General features: G+C 33.7%; 2 protein-coding genes across 3 annotated transcripts; one reads left to right on the forward strand and one right to left on the reverse strand.

Moving 5' to 3' along the window:
- Nucleotides 1-6,328: 6,328 nt before the first annotated feature.
- On the reverse strand, nt 6,329-14,783 carry LOC126835499 (uncharacterized). Of its 2 annotated transcripts, XR_007685215.1 has the most exons (14): nt 14,589-14,783; nt 14,263-14,329; nt 14,008-14,037; nt 13,886-13,918; nt 13,504-13,554; nt 12,320-12,373; nt 11,611-11,640; nt 11,485-11,511; nt 11,312-11,362; nt 10,879-10,908; nt 10,694-10,783; nt 10,301-10,471; nt 6,654-6,721; nt 6,329-6,455 (listed from the first exon to the last, which is right to left on the reverse strand). XR_007685215.1 is itself a non-coding variant. In XM_050568137.1 (12 exons), the coding sequence occupies exons 2-12, from the start codon at nt 14,321-14,323 to the stop codon at nt 10,308-10,310; spliced, it is 621 nt and encodes a 206-aa protein (XP_050424094.1). In that variant the 5' UTR covers nt 14,324-14,329; nt 14,589-14,783; the 3' UTR covers nt 10,221-10,307. The 2 variants fall into 2 exon arrangements, 1 of the variants encoding a protein (XP_050424094.1); XM_050568137.1 differs by lacking the exons at nt 6,329-6,455; nt 6,654-6,721 and having other exon boundaries at nt 10,221-10,471.
- A 2,314-nt stretch (nt 14,784-17,097) lies between these two features.
- Nucleotides 17,098-17,667, forward strand: LOC126835964 (testis-specific H1 histone-like). The gene is made up of 2 exons (XM_050568870.1): nt 17,098-17,264; nt 17,367-17,667. The coding sequence occupies exons 1-2, from the start codon at nt 17,098-17,100 to the stop codon at nt 17,665-17,667; spliced, it is 468 nt and encodes a 155-aa protein (XP_050424827.1).
- Nucleotides 17,668-23,964: the final 6,297 nt, after the last annotated feature.

Genomic DNA, 23,964 nt, shown 5'->3' on the forward strand with positions numbered 1-23,964 from the left:
TTAAGCTCTTATTTTTTTTTTAATTATAGATAATCTTATTATGGACATGCTAGAAATACTAGCGTCTCATATGAGAAAGCCTTAAAAGTAATTTTGGAGCAATGGAAAAATAATAATTATGCTGGACGAGCAAATAGTTAATGAGTTGAAAAATATAAGTATCAGGACACAGATATGAAAGACAATTGAGCAATTAAGATTGACTTGTAGAATTAAATGAAGTGGAGATTAAAGACAATAGCTGTTAAGTTATGTGATGAAAAAAGGTCATTGTCTGAAGAAAAATGTTCTACTATTGCAGTAAGGCTTGTGTGTTGATGAATTTTGAAGTGGTTGTGTGGACTAATTAGGTTAGATAGAATTAGGGTTGTGTGTATAAGACAAAGGCGGTTCAAATAGTTCAGGAATGTTTCGACTCGGAGCCTTCAAAATAGCTTATTGACCAAACGCCTCCAAAATCGCAGTAGCTACTCGCACCACTGGTGGTTAGCAATCTGCGTTTTCCGAGATTATGTCTTTATATTTATCTTAGGCATCTGTCAGGCCGAGGGTCTGACAATAGGTGCAAATAGGTGACGCGGTTGAAGTATACCGTCACGGTTGAACGAAGCACATTTTTATCAGGACAACGCGTTTGTTAATCGTCGTTTTTGCACAACAGACTGTTAAAAAATGTGTTCCGATTGTCTGGTTTTTTTTTTTTTTATTAAAAGGTGTCGATAGCGCGTTTGCACAACTCAACGGGGGTGTGTAGTGCCGGATTCGATTGAGCGCTGTGATTACTCTATCGCCTGTGAACTCGTGACCGTTTGACACCTGTACAATGTACCGTGGTCGTCTTGTATATCTGTATTTCACTCGGGCAAGACGACGGCCGTTCTCGGCGTGTAAGGAAAATAATTTCCAAAGGCAACCCCGGCGACGACCCGACCCGCAGGCGTTTTCACGAGCGTGACGACACACTTGGGTACAGCGCAGGGTGTATGTTGTACCGTCGACCGGTCGCGGAGACTTGAACGGCCGGCCATAATAGTAATTATCATCATCGAATAGTGTTGTACAACAACAGCGGCAGACGGTCAAGACGTTTTGCACACCGGAATGAGACTAGTCGATCGAGTTTCCAAGTGGAACGCGCGCGGGTTAACAATACCCGAAGGCAACTCGGTTAAACCACTTTTGTCTCGATAACAAACGACGGTAATGATAATTATTATTATTGCTCAAAACAATACCGATGTAATAGGACGAATTGCCAACATTTATAATTGCCATTAAATATAGTATGCCGATAATAACAATATTATTGCCGCTCTTTTGTGGTCCTAGCCGCTATTGTTTTGACCGTCCGGCCGATGGTATACGCGTGGAACGATTAATACTTATTACGGGAACGATAATTGTCATGCGAGTTGTACAACTAAATCCGGTTATAGCTCAGACACCACGCAGATTTTTTTTTTTTACTTCATATATCCCACACGGCGATTGAAAGAAGAGATTAATTTTTTACACACGTTCAGTTCTGGTCTAGCGAAAAGTGATCATTTTGAATTTATTTTGCAACAAGAACCGAATCGTCCCAAAGTTGTAAAAAACCCACTTTCTTTTTCAGCTTGTTTTCTACGTTGCATAATTTTCTAAAATGTATTTTCTTATTTTTAATTTTAATTATTTTTCTTAACTGGTTTCAGAATAATGTATTGTTTTTGTTTTTCTTCAATACAACATGAAAAATCGAAAAATGGTGTTTTTATTTGTTTAAAAATTGTTGGGGTTATATTTTGTTCACATTGTTTCCTTATAAGTATAGAAAAGCTTTGTAAAAGTAGTCAAACGACTAGACCGAGTGGTTTGACTTGACTATCCCACAATTATTTAATAATATCATTGTAATTTTTCAACGAACAAGTATTAAAATATTTTATTGCTGTGGAGAGTTAAACTAGAAAATTTATTGTTTCATAATTTCGGTTAATATCAGAATATATTTTTTTCGAAGAGTTGTACGAGGCTTATAAATTATTACAACAACATAAATAAGAAGTTTCTTCAGCCAAATAATTGTGTTGCAAATTTTGTAAACAATTATGTAGTTTACACACAAACGCGTGTCTATCACTTGGACACTTTCTGGATATTTTAATGCGAACTGAGCTGTTGTTTTGGCCAGCGCTAGGTAATGACGAAACCGATTTAAAAAAATTACCGTAATGTTGATTTTACATAGGTATTTTTGTTTACTACATTGTTTTTTTTTTTTGGACAAAGAGTCTAAAAACTGTCGATTACTCAAGTGTAACCGCACTGCAATTAGGCTTAATAAACGTAGGTACAATTTTGATGTCAACCTTTTTTTTAAGTGTAATGCGATAATAATAACAGCCATAAAAGAACACGTCTATAATATTGTCTCATTTACCGCAAGACGTGCCTGATATACTCACGGTGTGTACTACTTACCTACATCTTAAGAAGTTGGCTGCAAATAAACTATATGAAAACCGATTTTTATTTTTGAATAGAAAACTACAATTTGTCACCCGGTAAAAATGTGTAAATTTTTTATTGTTATGTATACGCTATACTAAGTGTTGCGTTTAAAACTAAATAGCAACGCCCTAACCACATTTCAATATAATATACCAACCACTTCCTTGGGTAGAAAGCCGGCGACAAAGTATCGGCAAAGGGTCACGCCAAAGTCATATTATTATTATTACTTTTTTTTTCCATCTAAGTTCCGGTGCTTAGCTTGTTTCGCGTTAACCACTAATGACGCGGCGGTGTTTCATTACTTTTTAAATGTCAATATTTGTTTGACATTACACGGCACGACGGGGTCACAACAGGTCTCTGTGGTCACATCCATAACTACACCCGAAGCGGTACCAATATCGATGAATCACACTAGTGAATAGGGCCGTTAAGACGTTTAATACACATCTCTTGTTCGGCACATCACATTGATCATCGACCGGCGATAGCGGCGAATACAAAACTACATATGACAGTAATGAAACCAAAAAGGCGTCCAATCATAGGCCGAAGCACACCTAACCATGTACGCGTGTTTTGTAAGCAGAGAGATTGAGAGAACAATTTTTAAATTTCAAAAATAATTGACAAAATTAAAGGTTAAACAATATTATATAAAAGTCTTTTGAGTATTTTCGATTCGTCTCTTCTTGGCAATGGGAATAGTAAAAGAATGTCAAAAGCACACATTATATTATGGAATTCACTTATTTCAGTTATTTGGAGAACACTGTTCAACAACGTTTTATACTGTTCTATACTAATACATATTCAATACTGTACACTGTAATAGTACTTTGGTGTCATCGTACCGTTTGGCTTCTTGTCATTATTACTTGTATAACAAATTAGTTATTCGTAGTTCTCAATCTAATAGAGCGTTTTTTGAGGTGTATAAAAAATGTCCAACAATTTAAATTTTACATCATCTCGAGGCTACCCGCTATTACTCATTGTACCAAACTGTTCGCGGACAGAACAATAACGCACGGGTGTAAAATTATGTTGTTTAAGTGATGCAAGCAAATTTATTTGTAAACCGACACAATACCATAATAATATTGGCCCACGCCGTCGTTTCCGAGTCGCCTGAGATTATCATAATCTTGGGAAACATGAGGAGCTTCGCTATTGTCTTCTCCTTGGAGAGGACGGTGTGTAATGCGTGTAACGGATGATTATGGTTAACTATGGTCCAGTCGATAATATCAAGAAGAAATTAGACCTTTTTTTAACCCTTTCAGACCTAACCTAACCTAACCAAGTTTTTTCAGTTCTATTTTTTTTTTATAGATCTTTACTGTTGACTAACACTTAAAACTATTTGTAACAAATAAAATTAACAATATACCTAGGTATAAAACAATTTTATTTATCATATACATATATTCTTTAGGTATACAAACAAAATTAACATTACATTTATAAAAAAACAATATATAGAGTAAAATGTCCTTTGGATAAAAACTTTAACAGAAAGAATAAAATATTCATATTATTTTAAGAATAATAAAAAACAATAATTAACAATTTATATGTTTAAAATACTTACATTTAACGTATAAACGAAGTTTTTAAATTGCTCAGGACGATCAGTATATCAAATTTGATAAGAAAAATGCGGGTTTTATTATCTCTGTTGTTTGATAACAAAAATCGTTTACCAAGGTAAAATTAGTTGATTACCAACACTTGACGCCCAATTGCCATTGTAATGACATACTATTGGAGGTACAATAAAATGATAACGGTAAAAGATAATCTCGATATTAAATCATAATATGCATACAATATAAATTGAGAAGCAAAAAAAAAAAATATGGGATTTTTAGTGTTTATTTTTTTGTTGAAAATTGAAGATAATGTGAAAAAAATGGCTAAAAATTTTTTAGCCAACTTTTTTTTTTTTTGACAATCTTTCATTATCTTTTCATATTTCATCCATAGCGCATTCTTATCATTTTTAACGTATTCTACACATGTTTTTACGTGTATATATATGTATTACACAAAGATATTATTTGAATTGAATTTTATAACGGCTTTTATTTTGTTGTGCCATTATAATGGCGCGCGGGTCTGAAAGGGTTAAATTCTTTTATAGTTATTCGGTCGGGACGAATTGAATGTGTTTTGAAAAAAATATAACGTTTCGTCAGTGATAAAAAAATCTCAGAATCACACTTCATTAGCCGATGATGTATTTTCCAAACGCATTGTCGGCACACAATTATTATTGTGATAGTTGTGGCCAGCCATTCCAGACGCTTCCCCCGAGAAGTGCCGGGTTACGGTTGGTCTTTTGACCCCGCACAACAGACGACTTTCTAGGCGCCTCGTCCAGCTGACCCACGGTGCAAGAAAGTGACACACGAGCAATGCAAACGACTTATATTATATTATTATTATTATATCACATTATATGTGTATATAATATTATTATGTTAACAACGGTGCCTTTTTCTTGTCGGGCGGGACGTGTAAATCGCTGTGCGGCCGCTGAGAAATCAGAATAGAGCTAACATAGGAGTTGAGGCATCGGACGGCTATAACGAAAACAATAGGTTACTTAAAACGATCATAATTCATGTTGTTGTTATGGTTATATCGCAAAACGGGCAAGTGTAGATTTTTCAAAATTTATACTTCCATCCGTTGTATGTAATTGTATCAAATGCCGGAGAGGTCGAACAAACAGGCAGAACAAGTGCAATACAATTACCCCAAGCACTACACACAGGGTTCAAAGTACTGGGCCCAACCCATTTAAATCCAATGGGTTCAATTTCAATGTAAAAGAATAAAGTGGTTCTTGAGTATAATAGATTACCGACAATAAGCAATATAAATGCATTCGAATGATTAATGATAAATTAACAGGTAAACAAAATTATTATATAATTCTTTATAATTTTCCTAATAGTCGTAACAAAATAAGCAATATATGTTTTAACTTTCATTATAATTTATTTGGTACAACTTAATAAACTTTAACAAGTTTTTGTTTTTTATCTACTTGACTGTTAGTCGGACTAGTCGGGCTACATGTTTTATCATATTATTTTTCTTTGCTTTATAATACGTGTAGGCATAACATTAATACATGTATATAACACATTGTAGGAGTACTATTTTTTTTTTTAAATAAAAAAACTGTACGTTTTTTACTGTGTGTGTTTTACACGTGTTTTTTTCTTATTGCTTCGACGTTTATTTTCAACAGCAAATAACGCTATACCGCGTACACTTGCAGTACACGTCGACTTAGTCATCGAATATTAATAATTATTGTAGTCGAGGAAAATATTATTTTATATATTTTCATTACTTAATTGGTCCAACTTTCACATCTTGCCAACAAAAAAAAAAAATCATGCCTGCACAATACGAACTGTGACTGATGCTATTCTCTGTGGTATTCATTTTTACATGGATATTTTTTTGGAAAATAATTTTTACCGAGGAAAATCCAATATGGTACCATATTGTCGAAAAAACTTCATCGTAGAAGCACTTACTTATTATGACTACATTTTTTTTTTTTAGCATACAAAAACCTATCCTTCTATTAAACACACGGATATCATTCTAGGATAATTTTATAAAAGGGTTACATGTTTGAAATTATATGACTTAAAAAATGAAGATAATGTATATAGTATTTTTATTCATAATAATATAATTACAATAATATGATTGTGCAAACTGTTCTACTAAAATGTGCTCAATTTTTCATTTAGAATTATTTGTTTTAATATAAATAAACAATTATGTATGCATATGTATTTTTTCGCTATATTAAAGCTAGCGTACGAATATGATTGCTGTATTGTTAAAATATTTAAAATGTTTAATTTACATTGGAATATTCTAAAAAGGGAATAATTTGCTTAATCACCAAGTGCGACTCCGTTTACCTGTTAAAAACATAATTTTAAATAAAAATCAATATTTTAATTTTATGTAAGGGTAACGTTCTCAGTTAAAATCGTTATTTATAACAGAAAAGACAATTTTAAAAATTATTTTTATCATTCAAATAAAAGTAGTTAGAACAAATAATTTATGTTAAAAAAAAACTATTAAATTTGTCACCGAGAATATTAAATGCTCACCTATATGGTAACTATATTTTGAGTTGGAGGATTGTCAACTATGTTCAATTTTTTAACTTCTGTGTGACCTAAAATAAAATAATAATTTTGTTAATACTTGTAACATAATTCATCAAAATAAAATATTGATAATTTTATCCGAACACATCGTGCAGTTGAACACTTTCATGCGATATAACATCACATAGGTAAATGAGATAAGAAAAATGCTTTTATGGAAATAAAAACACAAGTAGTAGTAAATTTCGCCAATAGTAAAACTGAACAAAGGACAATGATTGATACTACTATAAAAGCGAGACGGTTACAATGGCTTGGACATACTTTGAGACAAGTGTCATACAAGTAGTGCTCGAAAGGAATTATACTAGGGAAAAAAAAGAAGAAGACGACCTAGAGCAAACTTCATATCACAGACACTTGGAGAACTGGGCGCAAAATATGTAGACATTTGAAAGAAAAACAGAAGACCTAGACGAATGGAGATGAGCTGTAGGAAGGCAATATGCAGTTAGAAGATGAAAACTATAAACGATTACTGCAAACGATTGTTTACAAACATTCCTGACGTGTAGACAGTTTCTAAGTAACTTGCCTACGTTCTTCTTGCGCTCAACAAGTCCAACGGTGCATCTTTAATACATACAGGGTGTTCAAAACGTTTGGAACTACTCGATTTTCAGAGCAGCTTTTGATTTGTATTTAAATGTTGAATGTTATTCTATGTAACTTTACGCATATTGTGTTATGCCTGAATTGACCTCGAGTGGTTTGACAATGAGTGATACAGACTTTTGAAATTAATGTGGGAACCCTCATTTTTTCCCCAGATATCCTGTTGGATTATAATTTTTTTTTTCTTCAAAAATGGTGGTGAAAATTTGAATTTCCGCTCAGTAGTTTTTTTAAATAATGCTATTGCTCAAAAATGGTAAATGTTGACAATTTGACGCTGTTTGTGACTATGGTGGCAAAAACGATTACACTTGCAACCCTGGCTTCTAAATGATTTTCAATTTTAAACTAAATGACTTTAAAACTATTCACCCTTTAGGTACATTAAATAAAAGTCATGACTAGTAAAAAAAATTGAAAAAAATACACTAATTGGTAACATTGTGTAATGAATTGTATCTTCTTATCAACCGATTGCTATCGTGTTTACATTAAAAGCAAAATAATAAAAAGTTATTATGGCACCAAAAAGTAAAAAAAATAATCACTAGTATACTTTTGTTAGTTGTTACGAAGCAACCGAGTTTTCATTATTTATTCAATATATATTCATAACATTCAATATTTTTATGTACATGTAAAAAGAATTTAGTACTTTTTAGTTTTTTCTGTTAAGAAAGCTCTGTCTAGTAAGTATTTTTTTTTCTAATGCTTGATATAACGGACAAATGTAACAGTTGATTAGGGGACAGCTGTAACATTAAATTTTTATTAAAATTGTATTAATTTATTTATTGTATCAATTGTATTCAAAATGTAAGAGCGGAGAACCGTGGATCCAATGCCAAAGGTGTAAGTTATGGTCGCACGAAGCTTGTACATCACAAAATTATACAACCTTCTACATATGTGACAATTGTGAGTACAAACTAATTGTAACTAAACCATTTAGATTTTGTTAATTCAAATAGAGAACTTGCATTCTGGTTAGGGTCTGCAAATGTAGATACTATAAAATAATGTTTTAACCATTTTTCTGTTTCTATAAAAAAACACAAGTCAAACAAAATTTTAAATCTAAAAGAGTGGATCACAACTGAAATTATTACTTCTATGGGAAATAGAGAAAAACTGTTTTCTTAGCGCGGGTCTAGGTCTCCTGATTAACAAATGTACACGCCTATTAATAAGAAAACGAAAACAGATATACTACTAAAAAACCACTAAAACAAGCCCAAACTGACAATAAACTGGTTTAAGATCCGAACAAACCGAACAAATATAAAAATAAAACAAATAAGATTACAAATAAAGATGGTATTGTTGCTGAATCTAAAACTGAAATTTGTAATAGATTAAATGATTTTTTAATTAATGTAGGAAACAATTAGAAATAGAGCATATAAATACAGATATATTACAATTTAAAGATGTTAATAATAGCAAAGATAGTATATTTATTAGTACAATTAACAGTGAGAAAATTATTAAGCTTATCGATAAGATTTACAATTATAATTCGTTTCGCCAAAAGTATTTGAAACAAATTACATACTCAATAAAATGTCTAAATCCATTTCTTTATCGTTATCTATTATTTTCAATAGATCTTTATTAATCGACCGTTATCATTTAGCTCTTAAAACATTAATCATAACTCCATTATTTTATTGAGGTAATAATTATCGGCTAATCTCACTTCCATTAACTTTATCAAACATTTTTGAAAAAGGTATCAAAACAGATCACTTTATTTTTTAGGAAAAACATTTTTAATAACTTTTTTTTAAATAAAACACTAACTTACAATTAGTATAAAATATATATATATATTTTTTGGATTTCCCCTTCGTTTAAAACTTGAAACCAACTTTTGATTTTCATATGGCAATGTGTTTTTTTTGTGTGGAGTTGTTGGAGCCCAATGAAGTTTACTTTGTAAATATAGTCTATACCGGTATACACACAAATGTATCTAACATTTTTAGTTATTAAGTACCTAACTGCAATAATTTTGGATCCGTGAAGGTTTATTTTTATTATGCTAAATAAACGTCAATAGGTTATAATGTAACACAGTAAAAATGATAAAATAATAATCTACACAATATGTAGCTATAGTTAAAATTAAAACTGTTTTTACGATCCAGTATAATATAGTTTACAAAAAAATGCCCTGTTGATTAGAAGTTGGCTCGAAAAAATAACTTGATAAATGATAGTGATGATGTATTTAAGTTAGGATTATTGGAGTAACTATTATCAAATAAGGAGAATGTGAATTTATTTTAAAACTCGTAATTCATCATTAAATGTGTTTATCTATTATATGTATTTGTTGTATCGATAAAATTATTGTACATTAAAAAAACTTTAAGTATTATTTTTGAATAATAAATCAATGCTCAAATGCAAAAACGAGTAAATGTACTTAACCATTTAAGACTGTTTTTGCAATTCTACGGGGTTTTTGGACGTTATGCGTTAAGTACATATTTTTATTTAATTTTTGTAATATTTTAAGACACACTACACAGTTATAAACAAGGCTGGGACGACCATAGCTGTAACACCTGTGCTCGAGTAGTTGCCTATCTGTCACGCCGTATTCTGACTATTTTTAAGACACCAAGCTCGCTGTAAATAGTAACCGTGATGATATTAAAGAAACACAAAATTCAAAAAAACTTAATTGTAACAATATTCGTGTAATTAATATTGAGAAATTAATAAACGGACCCTATCCTGTAAGTGACCCATATAAATCATTAGAGTATTTTTACCAAAACGTATTAAACGTTAATTAATACAAAGTTAGTGAAATAATGACAATAATTTAACTATGTAACAAATACATAGTGAATTTTAATAAAACAAAACTGCGTTTTAGGATTTCTTGAATACAATAGTTTATTATACTATGCCAATAGTTAATACATAAATTTCATGAAGAAAGTAAATACACATTGTACCGGTTTTTCATATTGCGAACGGTCGATCACGACTACCATCAAGGTTATGTAGGTGACAATTACCCTCAACATCGATAGAAGCTATAATTATGCGTTTCATAGGCTCGCCCATACTTATTTCCAACGCTTTTAAGTAGCATTTTTCGATTGGGCTGAATTCAATTTGACCTTCTAATAACAAAAAAAAAAAAACAAAAACCTTATTTCACTAAATTATTAGGAAATTTCTGCTTACTAATTTTCATTGTTATTATTTATTTGGTAATCAATTTAGGGGGAATGTGAAAATTAACCTTTATCTATACAACAGCTGTATTATTAATGCAGTAATTATATAAACACCTAAAAATTACACACCAACATAGTGGTTTGGTATAAAATATACTTACGTACCTGTTATTTTTTTTTGTATACGTCTTAAAGACTTCCTAACTATATTCCTTCTAATGTCAGCTAAGTTTGACAAATTATAGGTGGCAAAATCTGCAAATAAAAACAAAAGAAATCGGTGGTGCTAAGACAATATATTGAAATTGCTTTAGACTTATTTATAACTGTTTAAAACATATTTATGTCACCTATGTTTGAGATGTCGGGGTCTTTGATATCTGTTCCAAAAATATATAGCAACAAATTAAAATAAATGATAATAAATTAAATAAAATAAACAATTTTCTTATTGAATAATAGATGTTGGAATACAAATGTTTTACAACACTTTTATTAAAATTGTATTGTGTTTTAACAACATGAGTAGCTTCGTTTGACTTTAGATTTTAAACGATGAAAAATTAAAATGAATGTAGTTAATTGATTGTTAATCAAATCTAGTTTTAAAAGGACCCCTTGGACCCATTCGAATAGGTCTATACTTCCAGTCCACTTAACTATCATGATTATTTGAAGCCTATTCAATATCAGTGGAGATTTAAGTTAGGGGGATCTAGACAAGCCGTTACCAATGTACTGAATATCATCGACTTAATATTTTATTTAGTTGAACAATCTTACGGTAATCCAATCTTATCTTTTCCTGAAGATTTCTCTCGTCTTGTCCACTTCCTAAAATTCAAATCACCCCAACTGTTATATTGTTTACTATATTCATATAATTTGGATAGTCATTCCGCTCAAATTCCTAACTATATCAATACTATAACTCTTAAATATATAAAATTAATTACGGTCCAGAAGTTCAGGATCTGCGTAGTCTGTAATATTAACAATTATATGTAATATATTCAGTAAATATTAATTGTATCTGTAAAATAGTTACATCCATAAAACATAATATCTACAACAATAATTACCTGGTGCAACCAACGTTATGACCAAATAGGCTAAAATAAGAAAAAAATTAAACATTTAACATGTGTCGGCAATCAAACGGAGATTAGGATAAAAATACCAAATACACAATCACAACCGGTAAAAGGAAGTACTTATGGGCATAGAAACGCACCCCCCCCCCTTTTTTTTCCATGATTAAAACCTACCAAGATCCGATAAAATGATGGAGAGAAATACTTATCAATACCGGTAGAAAAGTTGGTGGACCTAATCTTAACTGTTATATGACCAATAATTATTAAGTATGCTAAAGAACGATTGACTGTGTTTGTGAGGAAAGTTTTTAGAAAAATAAGACCTATCCTTTGATGTCCATTTCCAGTTTTAAATACAATAAATAGCTAAGGGTATAGCAAAATGAAGATGGTCGTGGGAGGGGCATACCTGACTTAAACAAGGATTGTTGATAAAAAAAATATAAATGACCTTATTGGAAAAAGACCATTGGGCAGATCACGGCTAAGGTAGACTGTGTGAAGAATGATGCAAATACAGTGTAGAGAAACAGCGGAGAGCTTGGATGAAATATGGTAAAATGTGTTATTAGCGGTATGATCTTAAGGCTATCTCATTTTATTATCAACTTATCTCATTTATTGACTAAGCGCTTTGAACGAGAGCTTAGGATAGGGAAGGATATTGAAAATCAAAATACAAGTATTTAAGTACCAATTTCCGGATTTGACATAACTAAATCTTCGATGGTTGTATCCAGGGGATTATCTGTAAAAAGACTTAAATATGTTACAATGCAATATTATAAAATTACCCTATATTACCTTTTTGTTTTATTTTGAAGAGCCCTATCAATTTTGGGTACTTAAGAGGATTGGAAAACGCTATTTATTTAGGGGCAAAGGTCATGCAATATTTGATAAAAATTTAACTGGCAACCATTTTAACCCTTCAATGCATACTGTTGCAAATGTGCTTTCCGTTACCCTTAAAAATAGGGGGGATAAATGTTTAAATGTTTTAAAAAATAAATAGTTGGCTGCAAATTTCGATTGCATCTCAATATTAGGTTTTTTTAGATGTTAAATTTTAATGTTTGTCCGCACAGATTAATCAACTACATTCTACCTCCCATCTTAAATTTTACTAAATTCTAATAACATTAATGCTAAACATTCAAAACTGATCATCGACCAATCAACATTGTCAGAAAAATGTTCTCGATTTAAAAACGTATTTACGATCCCGTTGTATGTTTCAAAAGTTGATAGCACTTTGAAAAATAAAAATAAAATAAATAATACTAAAAAAAAATATTATATTAATTCACCCTTTAAGACGTTAGGATAAATGGGCCGTGGGTTTAATTAGTACGAGATGCGATTAATCATTAATTGTATGTAAGCAACTTGTTTTATTAATTTTTTTTTTTAAAATAGCAGTAATGTAAAAAAGCTATCGGTATATTTTCTTACATTAATTTAGAGTACATTTCAAAATGACTGTTGACTGGTCATGACTATCACGACTGCCGCAATGTAAATAAATGACTAACACCAGTTGGCATCGTGAAGTTTTAAGTTTTAAAATTAAAAGAAGTCATGCTATTTTGCAAAAATAATATTAACAATTTTACAATATATTTTTTACCGTTTTAATTGCTATAGACAAGGTGCGTACGTGGAAAATATGCAATTAATAACACCATATTATATTATAGTTTGTTTTAAACGGAAAACAATTTAATTTTTTGAACGTATTCGGTTTTGTTGTACATGTTTTTTAATATGTTTCAGCTATTTTTTTATTTTAAAGTAATACCCTATTTATGCACAAAGTATAAATGTAAACATGTGACTTTTAATAGAAACTTATTATAATATAAATCATATGTTTACCAATCGTCTCGGTTGAACATACTAAACTGTTGCGTAATGTTGACACAAGACCTAAAAAAACACATATTTACAGATTTATATACAAATATTTCCTATCATTGAATTGCGATTTTATGTGGGGCGAAATATCAGAATAATTATATCCTAAACAAAATGGAGTTATTCAAACCTCGAAAATGTCATTATTATTAGTTATATTTGTTTGATTGCGAAGAAAATAGCAAGATATATTTATAGGCTAATCTCTCTCGCCCTTCTATGCTCCACTATATTATGCCATAACATCAACTCGAGCAAATTAAATAGTTTTGTAAAATTAAGATATAATATTCAGAGAACCGTAAAAATTTTGTCGGTTTATTAGATATTCAAAATATTTTACTTTTTTTTTGTTCTATTGCACCGAGAAAGAAGTCTGTAATTAAATTAAAAAAAAAACATGTAAACAATTTAAATTGTATTTAACAATGCCTATATTTTATGGATAAACTATTGAGTACTGACTTGTGATGTATAGTTCCTTCTTAAATTCCGCTGTAAAAAAAAAAAAAAAGGTTAAATATTTTATAATTAGATAATAGTTGTTGTAAGTATTGGTTTCAGTATTGGCTTCATAAAATAATTCAAATAACTATTTGCCCACATTCGTTCAAAGATAAGTTGAAAATTAAAATTATTCTATAACATGTTTAATTATTATTTATAATGATAACCAAATTTGTTGTAAACCTAAGTTGGCCAACAAAATGTGATAGTTACTTTCAGTAATTGCCAAAACATTTCCAAACACGAATGATATTAAAATGCATAAATGTTTCATTTTTGTCTGAAAAATAAAAGACAAAATCAATTCATATTGAATACAGTTGACAAACAACATACATTCAGTTTTTTTTTTATAATAAATAAGTATCTTGTCGTTATATAATAGAGTACAATTGAAAACTCTAAAACTAGTAATTATGATAAATAATAAGCTGGCTTATAGGTTTAATTAAAAATAAAATACCGAGTAGTTAGTAATTTTTTAAAACTATGGATTACAGTTATAGTAATAATATCTCATTAAGTATTAAATATCTTACATGCTTATAAACTTATTAAAAAAAGTTTGTGCGTTTGCGAACAAAACCAATTCACTTAGCTTGTTAAATGAGTTTTAATTTTTCGGCTGTGGTTGTATTTTGGTCTTGTAGATGAACTTGCAAATCGGTCGTTACCTAAACACTAAATATATTTTTTTTTGCAAGTTGGCTCGTGCAACTGTCGGCACGAGTGTTTAACGATATCTTTTTAGCGTTCTAGCAATTGTGTCAATAATTCAAACCTTATAAATAATATATTTGCGTCGTACATAGAAAACGTTTTTCTATGATAGTGAAAATATTTTAGTAGAACCGAATGCACATCGACGCAATAATATTTCATAAAATAGGCTTTTGATTCTCTCACACAAAGCAACCTAGACATTTCTTAATGTAAAAAAAAAAAAAATAGTTTCACAACGTTATTTTGTAGTACTATGTCTAAAGAAAATCCCATATGAATTTGGGACTAATGTCTAATTAGTCTATTTAATTTTTGGCCTAATAAAGTACCTTTTAGATACGATTTGTGGTCTATAGACTTGCTTGGAAGTAGGCTAACCAATTTAGTGACATCATTATTGTATTTTGATAAGTAGTACTTTTCACGTGATCAAGTTTACAACCAGATTGATCAGAAAGTTCAGAAAAGGCTATATTAAAATAAATAAATTAAAGAAATGGAAGCAAACAGGTGTAATTCAAAGGAAGAAAATAAGAGAAAAGTATTTAGTGAATGTAACAAATGATAAAAATTGAGAAACATAGCTAAAGCTTGTCCCCTTTTGTAATAAAATAATAAATTTTCATTTTTAAATGTATAACATAATGATTTTAATGACTGTCTCCATGCTATATTAACGGAAGCGATTAATTATTTAATACATTTTAAGATCGTTAGTCATCTTAAGAATTTCTTAAATCTGATTTTATAAAAAATTATTCAATATTGTGTACATTTTACGACTACTTTTTATTGTTGGTTTTATAATAATTCTTAGTCTTTTGCATCGTTAAAACCAAATTAAACAACAATTATTAATAATTAATTTAAAGAAAAACACCTGAACACGCGTAGAGAAAATAACATTGTGGTTATTTATAGTAATTTACGCCAAACGGCTTTTTATAAATTAGACAATAATATATATATATATATATATATGTAGTGATATTTAAAATACACAAATCAACTAAAAGAAAACGAAACAAAGCAAAACAAGAGAGCAGTGGTTCTTGCACCGCTGCTCTAGTGGTTGCAGTCCAAGAACATTATTAACGGGACTGTAATCATGAGGTGGGTGTAAGATTTTTAAGCGGTACCCAACAAAACTTAAAAACCTATTCTGCACACGGTTCATTCTCTGTCTGTCACCTGCAGTATATGGCGCCCAAATGACTGCGCCGTACTCTAGGTTAGACCGAACTAGGGAATTATATAGGGCAGACAGACATTCGCTAGAATTGAAATCAGGCGAATGTCTCCTAATAAACCCAAGAGCTCGTAACGTTCTACTGATAGCGAAATCAATATGGGGCCGAAAGTCTAGGGTAGGGACACACAAAAATCCGAGATACTTTACTTGGTAAACTCGCTCGAGAGGCATCGCATTTAGACTATAGTTAAATGTCAACATCGCACGCGTACGACAATAGGACATGACTTTACACTTATTAGTATTCAGTGATAGACCTAACAAATTACACCAGATTGAAAATTTATCCAAAACGGCTTGTAGTACAAGGCAGTCTTCCTGCGATGAAATTGCATAAAAAATTTTGGCGTCATCAGCAAAAAGTAGAGCACGGCATGGGGAAACAAAGGAATACACGGTGTTTATGAAGATATTAAACAGGATGGGACCAAGATGACTACCATGAGGAACTCCGAACAGCGCTTGAAAATAATCTGATGCATTTCCAAAAAGATTTGCGAACAGTCTGCGCTCCATAAGGTTATAACTGGGTTGTAATAAATTACAAGTTGAAAATTTTCTCGAAACATAAATTTCAAGTATTGTCACTAGATGTTTTTTTCCTTAAAATATTGCCTTTATTATATTATAATTAAACGTATATGAAAGTTTCATAAACCAACTTGTGCAAACCATAATATTGTACATAATGAATGTGTATTAAAATGATCAAACTACAGTAGCTATTTTATAATCTTGTAAAACAATTGAATTTAATTTATATAAAGATTAAAACTGATTTTTGAAATAATTTAGGAAAATCCACTGTATGAAGCTTTTAAACAATTAATTATAAATTCATTAACGATGTCAAACAATTTGCCAAACCGAATATGTACTTAATATGTAAATAAAAATAAATATCTAAAATTGATTTATAATTGACTGGACGTATTTAATTCCTATTCCCTCAATAGCGAGGCGGCAAACAAATATGTTAACCTAACTATGTTGCGCACATAACAAACGACCCCCATTTTGATTCTTAGAAATCAAGTTTTTTTTTTAATTTTACAGCAATACGTATTATACTCATGTATAATTTACAGCTGAAGCTAAAGCTAAAAATAAAGCTGAAGGTGGTGGAAGAGCTGGAAGTGGAATTAGGGCTAAATCTAGAGCTGGATTTGGAGATGATGATGGAGGTTAAGCTGGAGCTTAAGTCGGAGCCCAAGCTGAATCCAAAGGTGGAAATGGAGTTGTAGCTTCAGGAGGTAAAGCTAAAAGCGGAAGTTTCAGCTGGAGTTAGAGCTGGAGCTAAAGCTAGAGCTAGAGCTAGAGCTAGAGCTAGAGCTAGAGATAGAGCTAGAGCTAGAGCTAGAGCTAAAGCTAGAGCTAAAGCTAGAGCTAAAGCTAGAGCTAAAGCTAGAGCTAAAGCTAGAGCTAAAGCTAGAGCTAAAGCTAGAGCTAAAGCTAGAGCTAAAGCTAGAGCTAAAGCTAGCGCTAAAGCTAGAGCTAAAGTTAGAGCTAAAGCTAGAGCTAGAGCTAGAGCTAGAGCTAGAGCTAAAGCTAGAGCTAGAGTTAAAGCTAGAGCTAAAGCTAGAGCTAGACCTAGAGCTAGACTTAGAGCTAAAGCTAGGGCTACAGCTAGAGCTAGAGATTGATTTGAAGATGAAAATGGAGCTGGCTCTGAAGCTGGATCTGGAGTTGTAGCTTCAGGAGGTGAAGCTGAAAAGGAAAGATTCAGCTGGAGTTAGAGCTTGAGCAAAAGCCAGAGCTAGAGCTAGAGCTAGAGCTAGAGCTAGAGCTAGAGGTAGAGCTTAAGCTAAAGCTACAGCTAGAGCTAGAGATGGATTTGAAGATGAAGATGGAGCTGGATCTGAAGCTGGATCTGGAGTTGTAGCTTTAGGAGGTAAAGCTGAAAAGGAAACTTTCAGCTGGAGTTAGAGCTGGAGCTAGAGCTAGAGCTAGAGCTAGAGCTAGAGCTAAAGCTAGAGCTAGAGCTAGAGCTAGAGCTAGGGCTAGAGCTAGAGCTAGAGCTAGAGCTAGAGCTAGAGCTAAAGCTAGAGCTACAGCTAGAGCTAGAGATGGATTTGAAGATGAAGATGGAGCTGGATCTGAAGCTGGATCTGGAGTTGTAGCTTCAGGAGGTAAAGCTGAAAAGGAAAGTTTCAGCTGGAGTTAGAGCTGGAGCTAAAGCTAGAGCTAAAGCTAGAGCTAGAGCTAGAGCTAGAGCTAGAGCTAGAGCTAGAGCTAAAGCTAGAGCTAGAGCTAGAGCTAGAGCTAGAGCTAGAGCTAAAGCTAGAGCTACAGCTAGAGCTAGAGATGGATTTGAAGATGAAGATGGAGCTGGATCTGAAGCTGGATCTGGAGTTGTAGCTTCAGGAGGTAAAGCTGAAAAGGAAAGTTTCAGCTAAAGCTAGAGCTAGAGCTAGAGCCAGAGCTAGAGCTAGAGTTAAAGATAGAGCTAGAGCTAGAGCTAGAGCTAAAGCTAGAGCTAGAGCTAGAGCTAGAGCTAGAGCTAGAGCTAAAGATAGAGCTAAAGAAAGAGCTAGAGCTAGAGCTAAAGCTAGAGCTAAAGCTAGAGCTAAAGCTAGAGCTAAAGCTGGAGCTAAAGCTAGAGCTAAAGCTAGAGCTAAAGCTAGAGCTAAAGCTAGAGCTAGAGCTAGAGCTAGACTTAGAGCTAAAGCTAGGGCTACAGCTAGAGCTAGAGGTGGAGTTGAAGATGTAGATGGAGCTGGATCTGAAGCTGGATCTGGAGTTGTAGCTTCAAGAGGTAAAGCTGAAAAGGAAAGTTTTAGCTGGAGTTAGAGCTAGAGCTCAAGCTAGAGCTAAAGCTAGAGCTAGACCTAGAGCTAGAGCTACAGCTAGAGCTAGAGCTACAGCTAGAGCTAGAGATGGATTTGAAGATGAAGATGGAGCTGGATCTGAAGCTGGATCTGGAGTTGTAGCTTCAGGAGGTAAAGCTGAAAAGGAAAGTTTCAGCTAAAGCTAGAGCTAGAGCTAGAGCTAGAGCTAGAGCTAAAGCTAGAGCTAAAGCTAGAGCTACAGCTAGAGCTAGAGATGGATTTGAAGATGAAGATGGAGCTGGATCTGAAGCTGGATCTGGAGTAGTACCTTCAGGAGGTAAAGCTGAAAAGGAAAGTTTCAGCTAAAGCTAGAGCTAGAGCTAGAGCTAGAGCTAGAGCTAGAGCTAGACCTAGTGCTAGACTTAGAGCTAAAGCTAGGGCTACAGCTAGAGCTAGAGATAGAGTTGAAGATAAAGATGGAGCTGGGTCTGAAGCTGGATCTGGAGTTGTACCTTCAGGAGGTAAAGCTGAAAAGGAAGGTTTCAGCTGGAGTTAGAGCTAGAGTTAGAGCTAGAGTTAGAGCTAGAGCTAGAGTTAGAGCTCAAGCTAGCACTAAAGCTAGAGCTAAAGCTAGAGCTAGAGCTAAAGCTAGAGTAAGAGCTAGAGCTAAAGCTTGAGCAAGAGCTAGAGCTGGAGCTAGAGCTAGAGCTAAAGCTAGAGCAAAAGCTAGAGCTAGAGCTCAAACTAGAGCTAAAGCTAGAGCTAGACCTAGAGCTAGACTTAGAGCTAAAGCTAAGGCTACAGCTAGAGCTAGAGATGGATTTGAAGATGAAGATGGAGCTGGCTCTGAAGCTGGATCTGGAGTTGTACCTTCAGGAGGTAAAGCTGAAAAGGAAAGTTTCAGCTAAAGCTAGAGCTAGAGCTAGAAATAGAGCTAGAGCTAGAGCTAGAGCTAAAGCTAGAGCTAACGCTAGAGCTAGAGCAAAAGCTAAAGCTAGAGCTAAAGCTAAAGCTAGAGCAAGAGCTAGATCTAGAGCTAGAGCTAGATCTAGAGCTAGAGCTAGAGCTAGAGCTAGAACTAAAGCTAGAGCTAGAGCTAGAGCTAGACTTAGAGCTAAAGCTAGGGCAACAGCTAGAGCTAGAGGTGGAGTTGAAGATGAAGATGGAGCTGGATCTGAAGCTGGATCTGGAGTTGTAGCTTCAGGAGGTAAAGCTGAAAAGGAAAGTTTCAGCTAAAGCTAGAGCTAGAGCTAGAGCTAGAGCTAGAGCTAAAGCTTGAGCTAAAGCTAGAGCTAAAGCTAGGGCTACAGCTAGAGCTAGAGATGGAGTTGAAGATGAAGATGGAGCTGGATCTGAAGCTGGATCTGGAGTTGTAGCTTCAGGAGGTAAAGCTGAAAAGGAAAGTTTCAGCTAAAGCTAGAGCTAGAGCTGGAGCCAGAGCTAGAGCTAGAGCTATAGCTAAAGATAGAGCTAGAGGTAGAGCTAGAGCTAGAGCTAGAGCTTGACCTAGGGCTAGACTTAGAGCTAAAGCTGGGGCTACAGCTAGAGCTAGAGATGGAGTTGAAGATGAAGATGGAGCTGGATCTGAAGCTGGGTCTGGAGTTTTAGCTTCAGGAGGTAAAGCTGAAAAGGAAAGTTTTAGCTGGAGTTAGAGCTTAAGCTAGAGCTAGACTTAGAGCTAAAGCTAGAGCTAGAGCTAGACCTAGGGCTAGAGCTAGAGCTAGAGCTAGAGCTAAAGCTAGAGCTAGAGCTAGAGCTAGAGCTAGAGCTGAAGCTAGAGCTAGAGCTAGAGCTAAAGCTAGAGCTACAGCTAGAGCTAGAGATGAATTTGAAGATGAAGATGGAGCTGGATCTGAAGCTGGATCTGGAGTTGTAGCTTCAGGAGGTAAAGCTGAAAAGGAAAGTTTCAGCTAAAGCTAGAGCTAGAGCTAGAGCCAGAGCTAGAGCTAGAGCTAAAGATAGAGCTAGAGCTAGAGCTAGAGCTAAAGCTAAAGCTAGAGCTAGAGCTAGAGCTAGAGCTAGAGCTAGAGCTAGAGCTAGAGCAAAAGCTAGAGCTAGAGCTAGAGCTAGAGCTAGAGCTAGAGTAAAAGCTAGAGCTCAAGCTAGAGCTAAAGCTAAAGCTAGAGCTAGAGCTAGAGCTAGGGCTACAGCTAGAGCTAGAGATGGAGTTGAAGATGAAGATGGAGCTGGATCTGAAGCTGGATCTGGAGTTGTAGCTTCAGGAGGTAAAGCTGAAAAGGAAAGTTTTAGCTGGAGTTAGAGCTAGCGCTAGAGCTTGAGCTAGAGCTAGAGTTAGAGCTAGAGCTAGAGCTAAAGCTAGAGCTAATGCTAGAGCTAGAGCTAGAGCTAGAGCTAGAGCTGGAGCCAGAGCTAGTGCTAGAGCTAGAGCTAAAGATAGAGCTAGAGCTAGAGGTAGAGCTAAAGCTAGAGCTAGAGCTAGACCTAGGGCTAGACTTAGAGCTAAAGCTATGGCTACAGCTAGAGCTAGAGATGGAGTTGAAGATGAAGATGGAGCTGGATCTGAAGCTGGATCTGGAGTTGTAGCTTCTGGAGGTAAAGCTGAAAAGGAAAGTTTTAGCTGGAGTTAGAGCTGGAGCTATAGAGTGAGTTAGAGCTGGAGCTAAAGCTGGAGCTAAAGCTAAAGCAAAAGCCAGAGCTAGAGCTAGAGCTAGAGCTAGAGCTAGAGCTAGAGTTAAAGCTAGAGCTAGAGCTAGAGTTAGAGCTAGAGCTAAAGCTAGATTAAGAGCTAGAGCTGGAGCTAGAGCTAGAGCTAAAGCTAGAGCAAAAGCTAGAGCTAGAGCTAGAGCTAGAGCTAGAGCTAGAGCTAGAGTTAAAGCTAGAGCTAGACCTAGAGCTAGACTTAGAGCTAAAGCTAGGGCTACAGCTAGAGCTAGAGATGGAGTTGAAGATGAAGATGGAGCTGGATCTGAAGCTGGATCTGGAGTTGTAGCTTCAGGAGGTAAAGCTGAAAAGGAAAGTTTCAGCTGGAGTTAGAGCTGGAGCTAAAGCTGGAGTTAGAGCTGGAGCTAAAGCTGGAGCTAAAGCTGGAGCTAAAGCTAGAGCTAAAGCTAGAGCCAAAGCTAAAGCAAAAGCCAGAGCTAGAGCTAGAGCTAGAGCTAGAGCTAGAGCTAGAGCTAGAGCTAAAGCTAGAGCTAAAGCTAGAGCTAGACCTAGGGCTAGACCTAGAGCTAGACTTAGAGCTAAAGCTAGAGCTAGAGATGGAGTTGAAGATGAAGATGGAGCTGGAGCTAAAGCTGGAGCTAAAGCTGGAGCTAAAGCTAGAGCTAAAGCTAGAGCTAAAGCTAAAGCAAAAGCCAGAGCTAGAGCTAGAGCTAGAGCTACAGCTAGAGCTAGAGCTAGAGCTAGAGCTAGAGCTAATGCTAGAGCAAGAGCTAGAGCTAAAGCTAGAGCTAATGCTAGAGCAAGAGTTAGAGCTAGAGCTAGAGCTAGAGCTAGAGCTAGAGCTAAAGCTAGAGCTAAAGCTAGAGCTAAAGCTAGAGCTAGACCTAGGGCTAGACCTAGAGCTAGACTTAGAGCTAAAGCTAGAGCTAGAGATGGAGTTGAAGATGAAGATGGAGCTGGATCTGAAGCTGGATCTGGAGCTGAATATGGTGATGGAGATGGAGGGTGTTAGAAACACAATTATTCATTGTTCAATTGTTCGAGTTATCCGGTTTTGACATAGATATTTCTTATGGCCGGGAGTCAGACAAAATTTGAGCGACCAAAAAGTCTAACATGATAAAAGTTAGAGATAATAGGTTATAGATAAGAGATAAGAGTGATTCTTAGTGATAGGACATATCCATAGATATGTTTTCCATTAGGGAAAAATAATATTTTTATACATTTATTTATGCCCGTAAGTTAAATTAACTGTTGATTTATTTTTTATGAAATTTTATGGCTTAAAAATAATCAAGGTAGTTTTATACCATTTAAAATCTTTTGTTTTGTATAAATATTTGATTACATTTTACTTTTTACTTGTCTTTTTAGTGTACAAGTATTTTAATTAAACTTTAATACTTTGATAACACATTTAAATAATGTCATTTTATTAGTAAAAGTAGTATGTAGGATTATTATTTAAAAATGTACCCTACCACCTCTTTTTTTTGTAGTCTGTCTTTAGGTGTGAAAAAATCAAACGGCATCTCGTCGTGGCGTCGATCAGTTAGTCTATTTATATTTTCAATTCGCCTTTAACAGGTGGAAAATGAGTAAACCGTTATAGTACTGTCTCCTAGTTTTGCACATTGCGGCACAATGGTATTTCTTGTAGCATTATTTAAGACGAGATGGTAATCTATGATGAGGGTACCTCTCTTGCCACCGGGAATCCCACATAAAACCAGTCACCGCATTTGTGATAGCCTGACTACAGATCTAAAAAATGGTCTGTCTAGTTTTCAATAGTCACAAAACTATGATCAAAAAAAGTAATTGGGGTTTTTAACGTTATGTGTTACGTAAGTACACATTATTTTATATTTGTAGTATTTTATTTTTACTAAGCTACAAACAAGGCTGGGATTACCACAGGTGTAACACCTAAGCCAGAGTAGCTGCCTATCTATTACGCTAATTTATTACGCCATGTTCTGAATATTATCCATTTTTTAAGGAGCTCTACTCGCTGTAAATCATTATGGCGATTAGTACAAAAAAATATACTAGGAATAATAGAATTGTACATTGATTATAACAAATGTGGTTGGTACATTCACCTGATTTAAACAATTTAGAGATTCTAGAAAATAAAGAATGGCAAACAATATATTTTCATATTTAGAAAATAATAAATGAGATAAAAAACAAGTAACCTGTCCTGTAGATGTCAGGTATTCGTAATTATAATAGTATTTCATAACTGAGATAGCTATACTTAATAGACGTTACCATTAAAGTATAATAACATAATAGAAATTTAGTTGAAAAACATTAATAGCGATAATAAGTATATATTTTTTGCTTATGTAGGTATTTTACTGGATTGTGTTAGCAGTACTAGACAAAAAAAACATTTATGAATTGCCGCAAGTTTGGCATTTCAATAGTACAATATTATAGTAATACATAAAAAGCATTGTGTTTGTAACATGAAAAACTACTATAACGCGATTGACTTGTCAGCAAAATATTAAAAACACATTGCGGATGGCAATAAAA

This window comes from Adelges cooleyi, unplaced genomic scaffold (assembly GCF_023614345.1).
Source record: "Adelges cooleyi isolate 19-005CV unplaced genomic scaffold, UGA_ACOO_1.1 ACOO_flye_CR_arks_rails_tigmint_CR_PRNA_23, whole genome shotgun sequence".
Taxonomy (NCBI): domain Eukaryota; kingdom Metazoa; phylum Arthropoda; class Insecta; order Hemiptera; family Adelgidae; genus Adelges; species Adelges cooleyi.

Excerpts from the sequence above, each read along its gene's own strand:
- LOC126835964 (XM_050568870.1), top strand. The coding sequence starts at position 17,098 with ATGTATAATTTACAGCTGAAGCTAAAGCTAAAAATAAAGCTGAAGGTG. Across the intron at positions 17,265-17,366 it reads CCAAAGGTGGAAATGGAGTT|AGCTAGAGCTAGAGCTAGAG; the intron begins GTAGCTTCAGGA and ends AGCTAGAGATAG.
- LOC126835499 (XM_050568137.1), bottom strand. The coding sequence starts at position 14,323 with ATGAAACATTTATGCATTTTAATATCATTCGTGTTTGGAAATGTTTTG. Across the intron at positions 11,363-11,484 it reads AGATCCTGAACTTCTGGACC|GAAGTGGACAAGACGAGAGA; the intron begins GTAATTAATTTT and ends TTTGAATTTTAG. Across the intron at positions 10,472-10,693 it reads TATACAAAAAAAAATAACAG|AAGGTCAAATTGAATTCAGC; the intron begins GTACGTAAGTAT and ends TTTTGTTATTAG.